At 40.7% G+C, this 21,118-nt stretch overlaps 1 protein-coding gene across 1 annotated transcript in view; it reads left to right on the top strand.

Moving 5' to 3' along the window:
- The window catches only part of shank2b (SH3 and multiple ankyrin repeat domains 2b), a 140,921-nt gene that overhangs the window by 110,152 nt on the left and 9,651 nt on the right, over positions 1-21,118 (top strand). Inside the window, exons 16-22 of the mRNA XM_064951300.1 lie at positions 11,804-11,939; positions 13,327-13,413; positions 13,588-13,596; positions 15,455-15,478; positions 19,583-19,642; positions 20,214-20,341; positions 20,895-21,042. Of these exons, the coding sequence (XP_064807372.1) occupies positions 11,804-11,939; positions 13,327-13,413; positions 13,588-13,596; positions 15,455-15,478; positions 19,583-19,642; positions 20,214-20,341; positions 20,895-21,042 (592 nt within the window). The remainder of the gene's footprint in view (positions 1-11,803; positions 11,940-13,326; positions 13,414-13,587; positions 13,597-15,454; positions 15,479-19,582; positions 19,643-20,213; positions 20,342-20,894; positions 21,043-21,118) is intronic.

The following is a 21,118-nucleotide window of genomic DNA, read 5'->3' as shown; positions in this document are numbered from 1 at the left end:
CCAAATGTATTGGATCCATAGAGATCATATTAAATTACTATAGAGGCTATGTACGAACCCTCAAAGTTCCATAATAGTGCAAAAAATGACAGCCATCTTGGTCAGGGAGAAATCCTAAACAGTCTAATTTGAATGAATGGCAGGAGAGGCATTATCCAGATTTTGCATATGCAGGAAAATAATAGTAAGGCTTGTGATGTATCAGAAATGTTGTAATGGAATTATAGTCAACCTAGAATATTGTCATATAATTATAAATACAGTCTGCATGGGTTGTATACCAATTTCCAGTATAAATAGCCTCTAAAATATATGTCAACATATGTCTCCAGATTTTGTTTTCTTGGAAAACTGGGAGCGCTATTATATGATACAATGGATTGACAGCATTGTTTGAATGGAATGTTGTCATATTGGCAGTACTTGTTGCATTTACAACTTGTCTAAGACATATCATCAACTGTTTTGAGCCAGTGTATGGCTGTGGATTGACAGCATTGTTTGAATGGAATGTTGTCATATTGGCAGTTAATTAGGACATTTTATGGAATAATTTTTCCAATACTGTCTGACTAGCTAGCTAAGACATACAGTGCAGATAAATTCTTCACATTCATTGTTTTAAACTATATCTTATGACAGCACTTGCATACTATGGTTGACCAACTCCCTGACCAACATGGCTGACCTTTGGACCATCATAAGAAGGTTTATTCCCCATTCTAGTATTCTAAGTCTTAATGCTATGGTTGGATCTGTGACATCCACTTGTATTGATCATATCTTTACTAATGCTGCAGAGCGTTGCTCCAAAGTAATATCAGTTGCCATTGGCTGTAGTGACTATAACGTTGTGGCAATAACCAGGAAAGCCAGTGTCAAAGGTTGGGCCTAAAGTCATTTATAAGAGATTATACAATTGAACATTTTTTGTTTAAGATGTGAAACATGTATGTTGATCTGATGTGTAGAGGAAGTGAATCCAGATGCAGCACTGGAAATGTTTGTATTACATGCGGAGTTGAGGAGTTGAAAAAAATGGTATCGTTCAAAGAAATTATTCAAAAGAGGTGGGAAACAGTACAGGTATAGTAGCTTAGCAGTTTAGGTGACTTTAATTTAATTAATTTGTTTACCTTTATTTAACTAGGCAAGTCAGTTAAGAACAAATTCTTATTTCCAATGACGGCCTACCAAATGGCAAAAGACCTCCTGCGGGGACGGGGGCTGGGATTGTTTTAATACTTTTTTTTCAACATATTACATATAAATATAGGACAAAACACACATCACGACATGAGAGACAAAACAACACTACATAAAGAGAGACTAAAGACAAAAAGATAGCAAGGCAGCAACACATGACAACACAGCATGGTAGCAACATGGTAGCAAAACAACATGGTAGCAGCACAAAGCATGATACAAACATTATTGGGCACAGGCAACAGCATAAAGGGCAAGAAGGTAGAGACAACAATAGATCACGCAAAGCAGCCACAACTGTCAGTAAGAGTGTCCATGATTGAGTCTTTGAATGAAGAGATTGAGATAAAACTGTCCAGTTTGTGTGTTTGTTGCAGCTCGTTCCAGTCGCTAGCTGCAGCGAAATGAAAAGAGGAGCGACCCAGGGATGTGTGTGCTTTCGGGACCTTTAACAGAATGTGACAGGCAGTGTTGTATGTGGAGGATGAGGGCTGCAGTAGATATCTCAGATCGGGGGGAGTGAGGCCTAAGAGGGTTTTATAAATAAGACTGGTATACAGAGATAACCAGTTTACAGAGGAGTGTAGAGTGCAGTGATGTGTCCTATAAGGAGCATTGGTGGCAAATCTGGCCAAATGGTAAAGAACATCTAGCCGCTCGAGAGCACCCTTACCTACTGATCTATAAATTATGTCTCCATAATCTAGCATGGGTAGGATGGTCATCTGAATCAGGGTTCGTTTGGCAGGTTGGGTGAAAGAGGAGTGATTAAGATAGAGGAAACCAAGTCTAGTTATAACTTTAGCCTGCAGCTTTGATATGTGCTGAGAGAAGGACAGTGTACTGTCTAGCCATACTCCCAAGCACTTGTATGAGGTGACTACCTCAAGCTCTAAGCCCTCAAGGGTAGTAAGCACACCTGTGGGGAAAGGGGCATTCTTCTTACCAAACCACATGACCTTTGTTTTGGATGTGTTCAGAACAAGGTTAAGGATAGAGAAAGATTGTTGGACAGTAAGAAAGCTCAGTTGTAGGGCATTTAACACAAAATCCGGGGAGGGCCCAGCTGAGTGTAAGACTGTATAATCTGCATATACATGGAGAGAGTTTCCTACTGCCTGAGCTGTGTTGTTGATGTAAATTGAGAAGAGCATGGGGCCTAGGATTGAGCTTTGGGGTACTCCCTTGGTGACAGGCAGTGGCTGAGACAGCAGATCTTCTGACTTTATACACTGCACTCTTTGAGAGAGGAAGTTATCAAACCAGGCCAAAGACCCCTCAGAGACATCAATACTCCTTAGCCGGCTCACAAAAATGGAATGGTCTACTGTATCAAACACGTTGGCCAAGTAAATAAAAATAGCAGCACAATATTGCTTAGAATCAAGGGCAATGGTGACATCATTGAGGACCTTTAAGGTTGCAGTGACACATCCATAACCTGAGCAGAAACCAGATTGCATACTGGAGAGAATACTATAGACATCAAGAAAGCCAGTCAGTTGATTGTTGACAAGTTTTTCCAACACTTTTGATAAATAGGGCAGAATAGAAATAGGCCTATAACAGTTAGGATCAACCTGAAATAAAGGACAAACCATGGCTGCCTTCCAAGCAATGGGAACCTCCCCAGAAAGGAGAGACAGGTTAAATAGGTTGGAGATAGGCTTGGCGATGATAGCGGCAGCAACCTTAAAGAAGAAAGGGTCTAAACCATCTGACCCATATGTTTTTTGGGGATCAAGTTTCAGGAGCTCCTCAAGCATCTTGGACTCATTGACTGCCTGCAGGGAGAAACTTTGTAGCGGGGCAGGGGAAAAAGAGGGAGAAGCATCGGGAATAGTCGCAGTCGAATGGGTGGGAGATGGCTGAGTCAAATAGGAATACTGACTTAATGAAGTGGTGATTAAAGAGCTCAGCCATGTGCTTCTTGTCAGTAATAACCACATCATCAACATCAAGGGAAATGGGCAGCTGTGAGGAGGAGGGTTTATTCTCCAGGTCTTTAACCGTTTCCCAGAACTTCCTGGGGTTAGACCCACAGAGAGAGAACTGCTCCTTAAAGTAACTAACTGGCTTACCAGATAGCCTGAGTGCACTTATTTCTCATTCGCCTGAACGAGAGCCAGTCAGCCTGAGTATGCGTGTGCTGAGCCTTTCACCAAATGCAGTTCTTGAGGTGGAGTAACTCTGCAAGATCACGGTCGAACCAGGGGATGAACCTGTTTTTAATTCTCATTTTCTTTATGGTGGCGTGTTTGTTAACAATACCACTGAAAATATCAAAAAAGAAGGCACATGTCTTCGACAGAGGGGATCCAGCTGATTCTAAACCATTTTACAGAGGCCAGTTCATGAATGAAGGCTTGCTCATTGAGTTTTTTTAACAAGTGTCTGTCTAACCAGGACAGGTCATTTTCACTGAGCAGCCATTATGAACACAGGCTGTAAAACAGTGATCACTAAGGTCATTACAGAAAACACCAGACTGATACCGATCAGGATTATTTGTGAGGATAACATCAAGAGTAGCCTTTTCTGGGTGTTTGGAGTCATACCTCGTGGGATTGGTAATAATCTGAGAAATATTTAGGGAGTCCCATTTCTTTAGGACTTGGTCAGGTGGTTTAAGCATGTCCCAGTTTAGGTCACCTAGCAGGAGAAATTCAGACTTGGCTTAGGGGGCCAGGAGAGAGCTTAGGGCAGGTAGGGTACAGGCCGGTGCTGATGAGGGACGATAGCACACAGCAACAGTCAACAACGAGCTATTTGAAAGTTTAATACTTAAAACCAGCAAATCATATTGTGATCAGATGACAACAAGTTCATATTGTACAGCAATTTCATCAGGTAACAATGACTACAAAGCCGGCGAGAGGTGTTTAGAATAGAATGGGAGGCCAAACGTCAGTGTAACCAATGGAGAGTCCGAGCCCCAAGTGTGGGAACAAACAGTCTGTCCCATGGTTGGGTAAAGAAAGTTTGTATTCAACAAAGCATGCAGGAGTCATGAGGCAAATAGCAAATACATTTACATTCTGTAAATTGAGACATTTTGGGACTAAACTTAACAAAAGGAAGAGTAAATTATATTACCAAACCAACATGAATGACACAAAACACAATGGAAACATACTTTGGAGTACCTTAAATGATATCATGGGCAGAAAGCACAATTCATTTCCATCGTTCAGTGAAGTTGATGGGTCATTTATAACAAAACCTTTCGATATTGCCAATCTGTTCAACTCTTATTTCACTAGTAAAGTGGAAAAAAATGGACCTCAGGAAGAGTAGCTGCTGCTTCTGCAAAAGCTAATGGAGATCCAAATCAATAAATAATCAACATTGAGCAGTGAATCATCATATTTATTTTGTATAAAACATCAAATCATGAAAGAGAAGGATTGCTCTTTTGAATTTTGTGAAGTTGGTATGGGAGTGGTGTAAAAGCGATTCTTATCCATCTATAGTGATACCCACCAGGTATAGACAACCATAATGGGTAACTATTAAGACTGGTAGCAGACTGTATTAGCAACCCTATGTGCTATATCTTTACCTAAAGCCTAAAGGAGCATGTGTGGACGGAAACTAAAGTAATTCCACTGCCTAAAAATAGTAAAGCACCATTTTACCTGGTTGGTAAAAATATAATAGTTTCAGTGTATTTGACAAAATAAGCATGTATTGTATGGAGAATCATTTTACCATCTAAACCGCTGTGAAATATATTTTAAGTAAACAAAAATATTGTATTTTTAGCTGTTTGTAGCTGGTGTACAAAACTGAAGTTAAAAGAAGCAAAAACTAAACTTAAGAATTGGAATATAGAAATAGCGCACATAGGACCAGTCTAGCAATTCTTAGACTTGCCCTCATTGCAGATCTGTAAATTCATATTTCAATACTGAGCAAAAATCGAAACGCAATATGCAACAATTTCAAAGATTTTACTGAGTTACAGTTCATATAAGGAAATCAGTCAATTGAAATAAATAAATAACTAATCAATGGATTTCACATGACTGGGTAGAGCCGGGGCCATGGTGGGCCTGGGAGGGCGTAGGCCAACCCACTGGGGATCCAGGCCCAGCCAGTAAGAATTTGTTTTTCCCCACAAAAGGGCTTTATTACAGACATAAATGTTCCTGTTTCGATGGCATTGTGTTGTGTGATAAAATCGCACTTTTCAGAGTGGCCTTTTATTGTCCTCAGCACAAGATGCACCTGTGTAATGATCATGCTGTTTAATCAGCTTCTTAATATGCCACATGTCAGGAGGATGAATTGTCTTGGCAAAGGAGAAATGCTCACTAACAGGGATGTAAACAAATTTGTGCACAACATTTTAGAGAAAATAGCATTGTGTGCATATTGAACATTTCTGGGATCTTTTATTTCAGCTCATGAAACATGGGATCAACATTTTACATGTTGCGTTTGTTTTTGTTCTGTGTATATGATTTTGATCGGGTCGCCCAAAAAGTTACATATTGCAGCCTTAAAGGCATCTAAAACTAAAAGCATTGTATTTGGTTCAGAACATTTTCTAAGGCCTAAATCTCAACTGGAGTTGTGTATTAAGGGTGTGACTAGGGCTGTTATGGTGACCATATTACTGCCACACCAGCTGTCACGAGTCATGAACACAGTCAAATTCCACGTGAACGTGTAGTCACGGTAACTCGGCTTCTCCGAAACTGTGCTTCTGATGCTGCTAACGGTCATTAGTAGCCTACCAAAATTGCTAACTGCCTGTCGCTAATGACATGTCCCTCTAATCCCTCTCTAGTCATTTGGCATCAATGCAAATGCAATCAAAAATGAAATCAGACACTTCATGAGATCCCATGAGCTCATGTTGCGCAACATTTCTATAGGCAATGTAATTGCGGAAGAATTGTTTTGTTGTTGATGGCCTTTATTAAAAAGAGGATCCCATCAGCTTTCTAGAGGCTAGACCTACTATATTTATTTCTCATCTTTCCTAATAATCCTAATCCTAATGTTTTCTCATTTAACTGTAAGATGTAAATAACGTTTTTTTTTATTGTTCCCGGAGGCAGTTGCTATAGAGAGAACCAAAATATAGCTTTTTCAATTTCTTTACTCCAGTTCCAACAGTGGTCCATACTAAATCAAAACTAATTCCACACCTATATCATTTAGGATATGTAAAGACAATATCAATGATGTATCATCGCTTGTGAATGATGCCCAGCGAGTGCAGTCTAAGGCAATAAATGTTGCATGCCTTTTTTTGTGCTACTTTTTCAAATCAGAGTCGCATGAGGCATGTAGCCTAGCCCATAGGCCTATATGTTTTGATCGCCCATAGGCCTATATGTTTTGATCGCCCATAGGCCTATATGTTTTGATCGCCCATAGGCCTATATGTTTTGATCGCCCATAGGCCTATATGTTTTGATCGCCCATAGGCCTATATGTTTTGATCGCCCATAGGCCTATATGTTTTGATCGCCCATAGGCCTATATGTTTTGATCGCCCATAGGCCTATATGTTTTGATCGCCCATAGGCCTATATGTTTTGATCGCCCATAGGCCTATATGTTTTGATCGCCCATAGGCCTATATGTTTTGATCGCCCATAGGCCTATATGTTTTGATCGCCCATAGGCCTATATGTTTTGATCGCCCATAGGCCTATATGTTTTGATCGCCCATAGGCCTATATGTTTTGAACGCCCATAGGCCTATATGTTTTGATCGCCCATAGGCCTATATGTTTTGAACGCCCATAGGCCTATATGTTTTGAACGCCCATAGGCCTATATGTTTTGATCGCCCATAGGCCTATATGTTTTGAACGCCCATAGGCCTATATGTTTTGAACGCCCATAGGCCTATAGACCTAGGACCCCTGGAACACAGTTAGAGAGCACATAGCCTACAGAACCCAGTGAAACGTGTTCTTATAAGCCCAATTGCACAATCGCGTGTGAAAACAGAGTTTTGACTAGCCACTATTTAAAAGTTGATCCCAGCTTTCTCCTGCTGCTATATTTATTGCTCAATTCTTCAAATCAAGCACATGGATCCGCTTTACAACCGGTGTAGCCTACCTGGCATCGGCCTACATAGGCCTGTGAGTTTCAAGTTTGGGGAAGAACATTTTCTCCTTAGAAATGCACCTTTATAATAAAGCATTACGTGCATCATCGCATTTGCAGACTTATGTTAGATAGCCTGCTATCCCTATTGTGATTGAGTAGATTGGAAAGTCATAATTTAGGCTAATAATATAACTCAATCACTGTTTGCAAACTATATCGCTCCATGCTTGGCTGAGTATGTATAGTTTAGAGTAGGCCTAGGTTAAAGACTATATAAGATATGTATATTTCTTCATTCTTTGCATGGGGAAAAATGTGGCCTTTTATGAACACATTTCATACAATTCTACGACACTTTCGATGACTGGAGACATTAGCTGAATCTTTTTTTAATACTACAAATGAAAGGGTAGCCTACTTCGCTGACACTGACAAACCAATTAAAGTGACGTGAAGGGGAGACACAAATATAATATGACGTCCATCTTAACTGGAGGACATGTATTGTCCAAAAACAAACTTTTAAGTAGCACTGATTCAACAATGATAAATAGTGAATATGCGCACGGGGAATCACCAGGGATATTGCCGATGCTCTCTGCTGGTGCCAATAAGCTATACTGTTGTTCAAACAATTCATTTTGCAAATTTTGAATACTAAAAGAAAGATTTGTGTTTTCATTGTCTTCCCTTTACAGCAATAACCATATTCTTTCGAAACTGTTTTCCCGTGATTATATTTAGAAATATATTGCGAGATGCCTGGCTTGATCTCTTTACTTTGCAATCCACAACTCATCTTCTGGCCAAATCAAGCTCTAGTAGTCTATTTTGAATGTTTCAATGTATTTCTGTATAGAAAGGAGTAATCTAATTAGGTTAAATAATTTTGGCAATTTAATTCACTTTACATTAGGGAAGCTTAGCTTTCCGTAGGCTTATTGTAACCACATGTAATCTCCATTCACTATTCGAGTGCAGGCTATGGATGACATATTTTGTTTTTGTGCGCCATTCGAAAATTAAAAATAATTCCACACATATAGGCTATTAGTAGGTTATAGGTATAAAGAAAAACAGATTAAATTGAGATTAGTCTGAAGGGTGAGAATATTACAAAGTGCTAGTCAAATTGTGAATGAGAGATTGATTAAGTGTGTGCAGCCTTCGCAAGAAACAGAGAAGAGCACATGCCTCTCATGAGACTTTTTTCAAATCATCATTAGGGTCGCATCATGCAGCCTACGAATGTATTAACAGTCTAAACACAGCCTAACGTTTGTATCACTAAAGTTGCATAAATTACTCTACATTAAGCATATACGAGGACATGTTTCTTTGTTATCTACTCAACATAGAAAAGCCGCATGTGCTCACCTCGGAAATCGTTTGGGGGAAAATGTCCTTTCTATTTTATTCAGTTATGTTCAATTGTATTTTTCTTACTATAAAATAATATAAAATAATGCCAATGAATACTAAGCAAATATTGTCGGGATAGCCAGATCACAACCTAACATAAGGACAACTCAGAATATACTATTCTGTTCTTCTGAAATGGGCTGTGATGGTGTAGGACTGTTTAAATATATTTATTAGACTTTTTAATCAAATGTAGTTGTTCCAAAGGTCTGCATCAGTAGCTTGTAGGCTATGTGTGGAAATCAGGAAATGCTAAACGTGTTTATGTTAGTGAATGGTCAATTACCGTGAGACTGGCAGCTATTTACATGACTATCACCGGGTGACAAAATGTCATGACCATCACAGCCCGAGGTGTGACCATTGAGCAAGTTGAGGAAGCTAAACTCCTAAGTATAAAATGGGGTGGTCAATTATCATGGTCAAGTCATATTGACAAAGTTCTTGGTCTGCATTTTTGACACAAAAATGAACTGAACTAATTGTTCAGGCTTTGGTCTTGTTCCATCTTGATTGCTGTCTGGTAATATGGTCAAGTGCAGCAAAGCTGCAGCTGACTCAAGACAGAGCAGCAAGCCGTGCCCTGAACTGCACATACAGAACTAACATCAACAACATGCATGCCTTTCCTGGTTGAGGGTTGACTAGAGATTGACTGCTTCTCTTCTAGTTTTTATGATAAATATTACTGTGATTATAATTCCAGATTGTCTAGATAATCAAATAACTTTCAACTCAGACAAACATACACACCCCACAAGACATGCCACCAGGGGTCTCTTCAGACATTCATACATACCCCACAAGACATGCCACCAGGGGTCTCTTCAGACATTCATACATACCCCACAAGACATGCCACCAGGGGTCTCTTCACAGTCCACATGTCCAAAACGAATTCTCGGCAATGCACAGTATTATACAGAGCCATAAGCAAACAGCAAAATGTACTCCATTTAAAAAATAAAAAAAACATCTCATGGCACTATAGGGATTAGGAAATGACACACACACACACACACACACACACACACTGACACTCTAACACACAATCTGCACACATTATTCTTTAGTTGTATTGTTTGTATATTGTTGTATTTTCAATTTGTGTGAATGTTCTTGTCTGTCGGTCTATCAGTGTTTTGTTTCTTGTCGTCTTTTATGTTTTTGTGTAGACCACAGGAAGAATAGCTGCTGCTTCGGCAACAGCTAATGGGGATCTGAATAAACCAAATCCCACACAAACGCACACGCGCACATGGTGTGTCTTTGCCTTTGCCAGATGACAAAGTGGAATCAATAGAAGGACCCCCTCCTCCATTACTGACCAGGCCTGTGCAGTGAGCAGAGCAGCCTGTCAATACTGACTGCAGATTTAACATGGTGTTATAGGAAGAGTAATGGGCCTGATTGAGTGGCTTGAAATAATGATATATAAGACAGCAGCACAGGGTACTACAGACTGGTTGAACACCTAAGTGACCACCTCTGAGCAGGAAATACAGGTCTGAGAAGAGTCCACGAACCGTTAATTAGACAAAGCAGCACAGTGTAATACAGGATGGTTGAAACACCCACCAGAGACCTCCAATTAGGAAATACTGTTCTGAGAACAGTACATAAAACCTGGCTGAATCACCCACCACAAGATACCTCTGAGCAGGAAATACTGAGAAACCTAGCCTACACCATACAACAAGACATATCACGGCTAATAGAGCTGAAGATATCTAATCACCTTTAATGTCAGTCAGACCTCAGTACTTTGCCATGCTTTTCTGGGTTGTTGCATTTCTATTTTAAGGGTTGTGGTTTTATACAGTATATCAGGCTAGTCATTGAGTCACGACGAGATGCTGATTTCATGACTTAGCCAAGTTCAGATCAACTTGTTGGAGAGTTGTATCCGTGTGGTTAATGAGTTGTTATAGCATACTTTATTGAACATTAAGGGAAAATGTAGATCTCCACCTAAATGGACATGCCCCAAGGTAATTATTTTTTCATGACTTGCACATAAACAATATCTAGTAATGCTGCATACTTTTAGAAAGTTCTGGAACTCACCTTTCTGATGACAAATTGTTAGACATTGCTTAGGTGTACTCACTTTTGAGGACACAAGGTCAAATACGTAGTACAACATATGATGTTTTTCCTCTTCAACACAAGTGGTGTAATAGGGCACGAAATGACTGCAGTGCCTTCTAGATATAGTAACATTGAAATGATAAATGATCTACCATCGGATTCCACCTGTCTTACAACCTTCTAATAAATGCGATCATGCTTTATGACAGTACAATATTGGCATCACGTAACTGACTACAAAGAGTTTTCTCCAAAACGTCCTCTGAGGGATGCAGAGACACCATTCAAGTGGCTGCAGACTCATTACAACTTCTGCTCTAATCGCACAGTGGTTTTGGTCCTTCTGTGAACAAGAGAAAGTCTTGTTTAAATTTTACTAAATGAAATTCATATTTCTTTCATGCTGAAAGCGCTAAATCCATCTGAGAACATCACAGCGAAATGAGACTGCTTTCTGCTCAAATCGCTAGATTCTTCCGTTTCACTTGTAATCGGAGTCGGAGCCGCGTGCTCCACAACCCGAGCAAAAATATCCTTTGTCTAGATAGGCCAGGAAATGTGACATGTCTCTCGCCGTGCAAATTAGGTGTCAGGTTTCAAATACTGGATCTCATAGGTGAGTCGGAGACGGCATCAGAAGCGGGACAACCAGACCTTTCACAGAGTGCACAGGAATGGACATTGTGTCGTTCACAGAGTGCTGTACACAGAAATGTCTGTTGGAACTGGTCCAAAACCACTCAAGGTCAAAACACCATAATGGCTAAGAGGCTTTAGTTCAGGTTGTGATTTTATATTTCTGTCCAGTCATTGAGTGATGAAGGGATGTTGACTTTGCGAAGATTAGATCAGCTTGATAGTGAGTTGTTGTTAAGAGATGTAACAGCCGTGGGAATACGTGTTGTTTCACCTGCATTTTAGGGTTGTGATGCTATGTTTCTGCCCAGTCATTGCGTGATGTAGCGATGTAGACTGTACCCTAGGTGTCTTGTCTTCTGTGTTGCAGGTGAACCAGGAAAATGTGGTGAAGGTGGGCCACAAACAGGTGGTCAATACGATCCGACACGGGGGAAACCGGCTCATCATCAAAGTGGTGACGGTTAGCAGGAATCTGGACCCTGATGACACGGCTAGGAAGAAAGGTAAGCCTTTTATCCTCTTTCTCTCTCTCTTTCTCTCTTTCTCTCTTTCTCTCTCTTTCTCTTTCTCTCTCTTACTCTCTCTTTCTCTTTCTTTCTCGTTCTTTCTCTTTCTTTCTCTCTCTCTCTTTCTCTTTCTTTCTCTCTCTCTCTCGTTCTCTCTCTCTTTCTCTCTCTCTCTTTTTCTTTCTCTCTCTCTCTTTCTCTCTCTTTCTCTCTCTTTCTTTCTCTCTCTCTCTTTCTCTCTCTTTCTTTCTCTCTCTCTCTTTCTCTTTCTTTCTCTCTCTCTCTTTCTCTCTCTTTCTTTCTTTCTCTCTCTTTCTTTCTCTTTCTTTCTTTCTCTCTCTTTCTTTCTTTCTTTCTCTTTCTCTCTCTTTCTTTCTCTTTCTTTCTTTCTCTCTCTTTCTCTCTCTCTCTTTCTTTCTCTCTCTTTCTTTCTTTCTCTCTTTCTCTCTTTCTCTCTGTCTCTCATTCTTTGTCTCTCTCTCTTATTCTTTTTCTCTCTCTCACACTCACACTCACACACACACACACACACACACACCTTGCTGCTCTGCCCTACAACACCCTGCCAGCAGGATCAATGTCTGATTAGTTGGGGTGAGTCCACAGTCAGGCTCCCAGCTCACCCTTCCAAACCAGAACTGGGTTTAATACTATTTGAAATTATTACAAATACTTCATATGTGCTTGACCAATAGATAGGCCCGAAACTGTGAACCCCGCAGACTAGAGCAAACGTTCAAAGTATTTGAAAAATTTGAAATAGTTTTTGAACCCAGGTCTGTTCTAAACCGTCTTGGCTCGTCCTCGTACTGTACTGTAGTGCATCGGGAAGCTAGAAGCTGACGAGCTAGAAGAGCATTGACCACATTGCAGTTTTTCCTGATGACTGTGCTGATTTTCAGCCTTGAAGTTAAGACGGTGGTTTTACAGTTGGGGGCATTCAAAAAAATTGCCTGTACTGCAGCACAGGTAAAAACATTTCAAAGCTGATGTACATCAACTGTCAGAGGCATATTTTAGAAGGGCATTTGTAAGGTATTTTGTTAGATGATTGCTGAACTTGGTCGCTTTCTTGGCGTCACCCTACGAGACTTGTGAAGTTGTCACATTAACAACTCAGCGTTGCTGAAGCGCATACAAGCATTTTGGAAAGGAACTTTTTAACACGCCTAGCTGTATACTGTCGTTCTCTCATCTGGGGCTTGTTCAGGATGATGTAACGTTACAGAACGCTCACGTAGAAATATAGGCCTATGGCATAAAGCAGAAATGATTTTCTTGTCAGATGGAATAGGGAATAGTGTCAGCTCTATTCATTCTATCTTTATCTGCAACATTCAGAACACAACCCTGAATACACCCCTGCTTTTCTGTGTTGTTGCAGTGCCCACACCTCCGCGTAGGGCTCCCTCCACTGCCCTGTCCATGGCCATGCGCTCCAAATCCATGACATCAGAGCTGGAGGAGCTTGGTAAGAAACCATCCGTAAATGGGAGATTGTAATTCCAAGAGGTCAAATGCATTTTGTATCCTCTTGGTTTGTTCTCTGTGTTTTTGTTTAGTGATGTTATTCTCTGGAAGATTAAAAAAAGAAAAAAAAGTAATTATGTCCTCCTGATTTGTTTGTCAATACCTGCGACTACAGTGGACAAAGGTACGCAGCATACAGTAGCTACTGTTTGGTCACAGCTGCTCGCAACTGTCTTAAAATAGTTTTGTTCTCTCATTTTTAAATGTTAATTTCCTCCATTTAATATAGTACTATATTTACTCGACTTTGAGGGGGCATAGGCAATTATGCACTTTGCGCAAAGGCACTAAGGTGTTCTGCTCTGTACCATTTGATCTGAAGAGGGCTGAAGAGAAAACATTTTAACGACAGTGCGGAATCATCTAATGTGATAAAGAGCTCATTAGACAGCATGACTGATCATTTTGACTACTTTGAACGATCATAACAATTGCATAAATCCATTCTATGTCATCATACATCTAACCTAATGAACTTTGGATTATTAATTTACTTAATCATTTCATTTATTGTTTGATTGTTTTAACTCGGAGCCGTATAAAGTATGTAAATAGCTTTGATTTAACTTCACCATTTGAAAAAGCTTTCACCTTATTGCTGACTCATCTGTCGCTTATAACTGTTCTGCAGTAGGTGTTTTTTGAAGGGCCAGTCGTAGAAATGGCATGAAAGGGTTGATCATTCTATGTCTATTTGTCAGGTGTCATGTTTAGAAGCTTTTAAACATGTATTCAATTGCTTTACGAAAATGCACTATATATACAAAAGTATGTGGACAGCCCCTCAAAAATTGTGACTGCTGCTATGTCATGCACGCCTGTGGCTGACAGGTGTATAAAATCGAACACACCGCCATGCAATCTCCATAGACAAACATTGGCAGTTGAATGGCCTTACTGAAGAGCTCAGTCCAACAAGTGTCTTTGTCAAATTTCTGCCCTGCTAGAGCTGCCCTAGTCAACTATAAGGGCTGTTATTGTGAAGTGGAAACGTCTAGGAGCAACAACGGCTCAGCCGCAAAGTGGTAAGCCACACAAGCTCACAGAACAGGACTGCCGAGTGCAGACGCGAGTAGCGTGTAAAAATCACCTCTCCTCAGTTGAAACATTCACTACTGTGTTTCTGGAACGTCAGCACAAGAACTGTTCAGGAGCTTCATGAAATGGGTTTCCCATGGCCAAGGGGTACTGAATGTTTCAACCTAGGATGCATTCCGACAGACAAATCTGGGTTTGGCAGATGCCAGGAGAACGCTACCTGCACCAATGCATACTGTAGTGCCAACTTTAAAGTTTGGTAGAGGAGGAATAATGGTCTGGGGCTGTTTTTCATGGTTTGGGCTAGGCCCTTTAGTTCCAGTGAAGGGAATACAATGACATTCTAGATGATTCTGTGCTTCCAACTTTGTGGCAATAGTTTGGTGAAGGACCTTCCCTGTTTCAGCATGACAATGTCCCCATGCACAAAGCGAGGTCCATACAGAAATGGTTTGTCTAGATCGTTATGGAAGAACTTCACTGGCCTGCACAGAGCCCTGACCTCAACCCCATCAAACACCTTTGGGATGAATTGGAATGCCGACTGCAAGCCAGGCCTAATCGGCCAATATCAGTCCCCGACCTCACTAATGGTATTGTGGCTGTAAGGAAGCAAATCCCCACAGCAATGTTTCAACAACAAGTGGAAAGCCTTCTCAGAAGAGCGGAGGCTATTATAGCAGCAAAGGGGGGCTCTATATTAATGCCCTTTGACTTTGGAATGAGATGTTCGACGAGCAGGTGTCCATATACTTTTGACCACCCCCTAGGCTTACATTTGGCAAAGTAGTGATGAGTAGTGGTCTTTATATTACGCTGCTTTAAATGACAATATTCCACTATTTTTGCATAAATTGCCTGTGTTCTTGTTGAGAGAAACGTTTTGTTGATTTTTTTTGATCATCATTTGTTACATACGTTTGTATATTCTCTTTTTTTCTAAGCCACTTTGAGGAAAAAAGTGACCGGTGGTAAGTGTGATCGGCATGCTTCATACATTACATGTTATCTGTACGCCCATAGAAAGTACAAAATGCTTGATGCCCTTTTCACTTTTTCTCTTAGATCCCTTATTTCTTTATCAACGCAATTTGTGCGTTTTACTTGCGTGCCTACTAAACTGTAAGAGGGCAGGTATGAAGGTCAACTAATGTTCGCCGTCTCAGGGTTGTAAACGGGCGTGCAAGCACATTAAGAACATAAGAAAGTGCCCTTCTGAACTAGAAGCTTTTTAAAGACTTGTTAGCACATCACAACACTTGATATGTCCTTAGCTTTTCACAGCGTTCACATCATACGTACTTCAGTTCGGTGTGAGAGTGCAATGCTATTGCCATGCATTATTCATTGCTCTGCCCCTCTTTTAAACACAGTTATGCAAGATCAGGAAAAAAAACAACAGCCGAGATCTCACATGCATCCCAAATGGCACCCTATTCCCTCTACAGTGCACTACTTTTGACGTGGGACCTGGTCACAAGTAGTGCATTACAAAGGGAATAGGGTTCCATTTGGGATGCAGCGCTCAGCTCACCACAGATTCTTATCCTTCCGAAATAGTTGCACTGTTCTCTGTAACGATAAAAGGATTTGAAACACCTTTATGGAATAAGAACTAGGGGCCTAGGTAATGCACAACAGTCAGCTGCACATTTCAAAGAGCAGCCAGCTACCTTCTCAGAATACACTGTGACTTAACTTTAAGGGCACAACACTGTTATACAATGAGCCCACTACCGATAGGCTTTGACTCATATGGAAACAAGGTGTTGCCATGGAAATAATGTTGCATACAGTGTAGTGTGTCGTCCAATATACTGTAGCAGCACAGCATAGTACCTGCAGAAAATAGTCTCTACAGTCCTGCAGCTTCCTACTCTTAGACACGTTCTTCAGCTGTGTTGGCCTCCTTCTGTGTTCACTGCTTTAAACCACAACACTGGAGATTTGCAGGAATGCTTCTAGAATGTGTGGTGACACCAGACACTGAGGTGTCCTAGAATGACTGGCTTCATCAATCCACCAGTGTTCCTTACTGTCATAAATACTGCAACGTTACTGTAGCCAGAGGATGTGACAGAGCGAGAGAGAGTTAGAGAGAGAGAGAGAGGTTGCTGATTGGCCTAAACATCAGCACCACAGGTAACTTCCACAAAGCTGTGAACGATCTGAGAGACAAGGCAAGAAGGGCATTCTATGCCATCACAAGGAACATAAAATTTGACATACCAATTAGGAGCTAGCTAAAAACCCTTGAATCAGTTATAGAACCCATTGCCCTTTATGGTTGTGAGGTCTGGGGTCCCCTCACCAACCAAGAATCCACAAAATGGGACAAATACCAAAATGAGACTCTGCATGCAGAATTCTGCAAAAAATATCCTCTGTGTACAACGTAAAACACCAAATAATGCATGCAGTGCAGAATTAGGCCGATATCCGCTAATTATCAAAATCCAGAAAAGAGATGTTAAATTCTACAACCATCTAAAAGGAAGCGATTCTCAAACCGCCCATAACAAAGTCATCACATACAGAGGTATGAAGCTGGAGAAGAGTCCCCCTAAGCAAGCTGGTCCCGTGGCTCTGTTCACAAATACAAACAGACCCCACAGAGGCCCAGGACAGCAACACAATTAGACCCAAACAAATCATGAGAAAACAAAAAGATAATTACTTGACACATTGGAAAGAATTAACAACAAAACAGAGCAAACTAGAATGCTATTTGGACCTAAACAGAGAGTACACAGTGGCAGGATACCTTACCACTGTGACTGACCCAAATTTAAGGAAAGCTTTGACTATGTAGAGACTCAGTGAGGATAGCCTTGTTATTGAGAAAGGTTGCCGTAGGCAGACCTGGCTCTCAAGAGAAGACAGGCTATGTGCACACTGCCCACAAAATGAGGTGGAAACTGAGCTGCACTTCATAACCTGCCAAATGTATGACCATATTAAAGACACATATTTCCCACAGATTACACAGATCCACAAAGAATTCGAAAACAAACCCGATTTTGATAAACTCCCATATCTACTGGGTGAAATACCACAGTGTGCCATCACAGCAGCACGATTTATGACCTGTTGCCACAAGGGCAACCAGTGAAGAACAAACACCATTGTAAATACAACCCATATTTATGTTTATTTATTTTCCCTTTTTGTACTTTAACCATTTGCACATTGCTACAACATTGTATATATTTATAATATGACATTTGTAATGTCTTTATTCTTTTGGAACTTCTGTGAGTGTAATGTTTACTGTTCTTTTGCAACTTCTGTGAGTGTAATGTTTACTGTTCTTTTGGAACTTCTGTGAGTGTAATGTTTACTGTTCTTTTGGAACTTCTGTGAGTGTAATGTTTACTGTTCTTTTGGAACTTCTGTGAGTGTAATGTTTGCTGTTCTTTTGGAACTTCTGTGAGTGTAATGTTTACTGTTCATTTTAATTGTTTATTTCACTTTTGCATATGATCTACTTCACTTGCTTTGGCATCGTTCACATGTGTTTCCCATGCCAATAAAGCCCCTTGAATTGAATTTAATTGAGAGGCAGATATGGCTTTAGGAAGAGGGGGTGGGTGATTGGTGGGTGGGTTCGTAGAGAGGGTCAGCCTTGGAATCTTCTCCATCTTAATCCTACTGCACACACATGGGCATGTGTTCAAGCTTAGTATGCAGACAGGGCGAGAGCAAGATGTATCCTTAAGGTGTACACCTTTAGAAACAAAGGGTTCCAAGGTGTCTTTGGGCTCTCCTGAAAGGAGAACCCTTTTTGGTTCCAGGTAGAACCAGTAGCACCTTTTTTTCTAAAAGTTTAGGGGAAGTAAAGCGGAGGCTTAAAGAGAATAACAACCATGCTTATTATTTACGATACACTGATTCTATTGTACAGTATCTGTCAATGCAAAAAAAGGCAACAAACATCAAAAATCCAGCTAAACTGACATTTTTTAAAAAAACTACAGTTTACTACAGAATATTACAGTACTTGCTATAGAATTATGTAGTAAACTGTAGTGTACCATGGAATACTATACTACACACTGAGAATCCTTTGATCATGTCTAGTTATTGCTATAGAATTGTGTAGTATGCTGTGAAATACTACTAGTAAATGCTTCAATGTAATCTGCAAAAACACGACTGTAGTTAATACGACAGTAATGTCCGCAAAAATACTACAGTCCGCAAAAACACAACAGCTTTTTTTACTATAGTAAATACTAAAGTATTTAATTGCCTATACTCTGCCCATTCCCTTCCCCCTTAACCCAAATTGTTCCACCCATAAGCGAGTAACCTACATGCCAAGTGTAGACCATATAATGGGTGGCAGGTAGCCTAGTGGTTTTAGTGTTGGGCCAGTAACCAAAGGGAATCCTGAGCTGACAAGGTAAAAAATCTGTCTTTCTGCCCCTGAACAAGGCAGTTAACCCACTGTTCCTAGGCTGTCATTGTAAATAAGAATTTGTTCTTAATTGACTTGCCTAGTAAAATAGCAACAACAATATATATATATATATATATATATATATTGTGTTCCCTTTCAGGATAATAGAAAAGAACAGAAGCTCTGAACTATTGGTTCAGACCCCAGTCCTACCTGCCTAGAGGTTATGATAAATGATTTGCTCTTTCAGTATTTCTCCACTAGGTTTCTTCAAGGAGAAAGACCTCCACTTCTATGTCAAAGCGAATAAAACAATAACGCTATCGTAAATACTTCTGTAATGTCAGCAAAAACACTACAGTAAATACTACATCTGCAAAAACACTACAGTAAATACTATGTCTGCAAAAACACTACAGTAAATACTATGTCTGCAAAAACACTACAGCGTGGGGACATCTGCTCTTGGTTAGATGAATGAATCATGTGTTTCAGGAAGACAATAAAGAGGGATGTATGTAGCCTACAGCTTTCTCTCTCCTCCGTTGACAGGTTTTGACAGCAGTGACTTGAGGGACAAGTGTGTGTGAATGTACTCATCACTAGCTATAGAATAAGGATGCATGTCCGTATCTGAACTGCCTTTTCTTCCACTGTATTCCTGTTGTAGATGATCAGTCTTCCGATAATGAGAGTCTAAAGAAGAGGATTGTTTTCTCAGTCACTCTAAGTAATCGTCCCATGCATGGGAGCGCAAAACTACAAAACAAAAAGCAAGAGCAAGCATGTTGGTTGTGCAGTGGCTGCTGAACCATAAACCTATTCCCAGATCTGTTTGTGCTATCTTACCGACTTCTTGTCACTCATTGTAAATGATTTAAGGGCTGTGTCCTAAATGGCACCCTGTTCCCTACATATTACGCTACTTTTGACCAGAGACCAATGGGCCCTGGTCAGAAGTAGTGCACTATATGTAGTAGGGTGCCGTTTGGGACACGGGAAGGAGTTGGAAAGAGAGCAGAAATAGACTGGCACCCAGGATAGCTAAACCATAGAAACAAAAGGAAAAGCCTGATGGAGGTATAGCTAGCAAGGGAAGCTTGCACGGCTTTGACTTTGACCAATGTCAGTGTGACTATTTCTGTTCTCGTTCTTTTCCTTTCTGCTCGGTTTGATATCAGTTCTTACTTACGGGCCTGGATTGCCATTGCCTGAGATGAAGGCTCGTTTTAGCTTAGAGACTGATGTAGGCTACAGTGTCCTGTACTGACAGTAGAGGTGCGTGTTACTTTGTGTTCCAGATAAAGTGGACGAGAACATGCCTCCTCAGAAGCCTATGTGGGAGAACTCCAATGATGACGTAAGGGTCGCTAACACAGTCAAGTCACGGCCCAACAGCAGGTGCTTCGCCATGAGCCCCGAGATGAATGTAGGTATAAACCCTACCGTCAGTGTACGTTTTGTTGGCTGCGTGGCACAGGAGTGAGACCAGAAAGGTCTAAGCTGAGTAGGGTTGAAAAACACTGGAACATTTCCCAAACTTCCCAGGTTTTCCCAAAATCAGCTGGGACTGAAAATCCAACTGGGAATCAATAGCCATTTTTTGAAAAACTGGGGATTCTGGATTTTTTTTTTTAAGTTAGTGCTCAGAGAATTCTGGTGGCTGCACCCATTGCCTGTTGGAAGTTACTGCTCTATTCTGGCTGGTAATATAAATGCATGATTGGCTTCCTTTGTTAGACGCTGTACATGGCCCTGATGGGAATTGCATTTCCTGATTTGCTTGGTCTCAGAAGAGTATATGAAGGTTAAACAGCTTCTTGTTCTTTGTTGTCCTTAATTTCCTTCACAAGTTTATCTGCAACGTTGAGGACTAACAAACACAGCTGGATATTGTTGATTTAATGTACCTCAAAATACCTCTGTAATACTATGTAGTAAAGATCAGTCCAGGCACCCAGTGTCTTCTCTCTGTGTTGCAGTCCATGTGTGAGAGCCAGGATATGTTGATGCAGACCCAGACCCAGACCCAACCCAGAGAGCCAGGCAGTCCCAGAGGTCGAGGACCCTACCTGGGGGTGCCAAACAGACAGGGGACCATGAGACGACAGAAGTCCATAGGAACATCTGGTAACTACATATCAACATGTTTCTGTCAAGGCTAAATATTGAACATGCATACAGTACATACTGTATGGTACACACA

Source organism: Oncorhynchus masou, chromosome 31, assembly GCF_036934945.1.
Source record: "Oncorhynchus masou masou isolate Uvic2021 chromosome 31, UVic_Omas_1.1, whole genome shotgun sequence".
Lineage (NCBI taxonomy): Eukaryota > Metazoa > Chordata > Actinopteri > Salmoniformes > Salmonidae > Oncorhynchus > Oncorhynchus masou.
The sequence above is the reverse complement of the archived record's forward strand: the minus strand, read 5'-3'. Positions and strand labels throughout refer to the sequence as shown.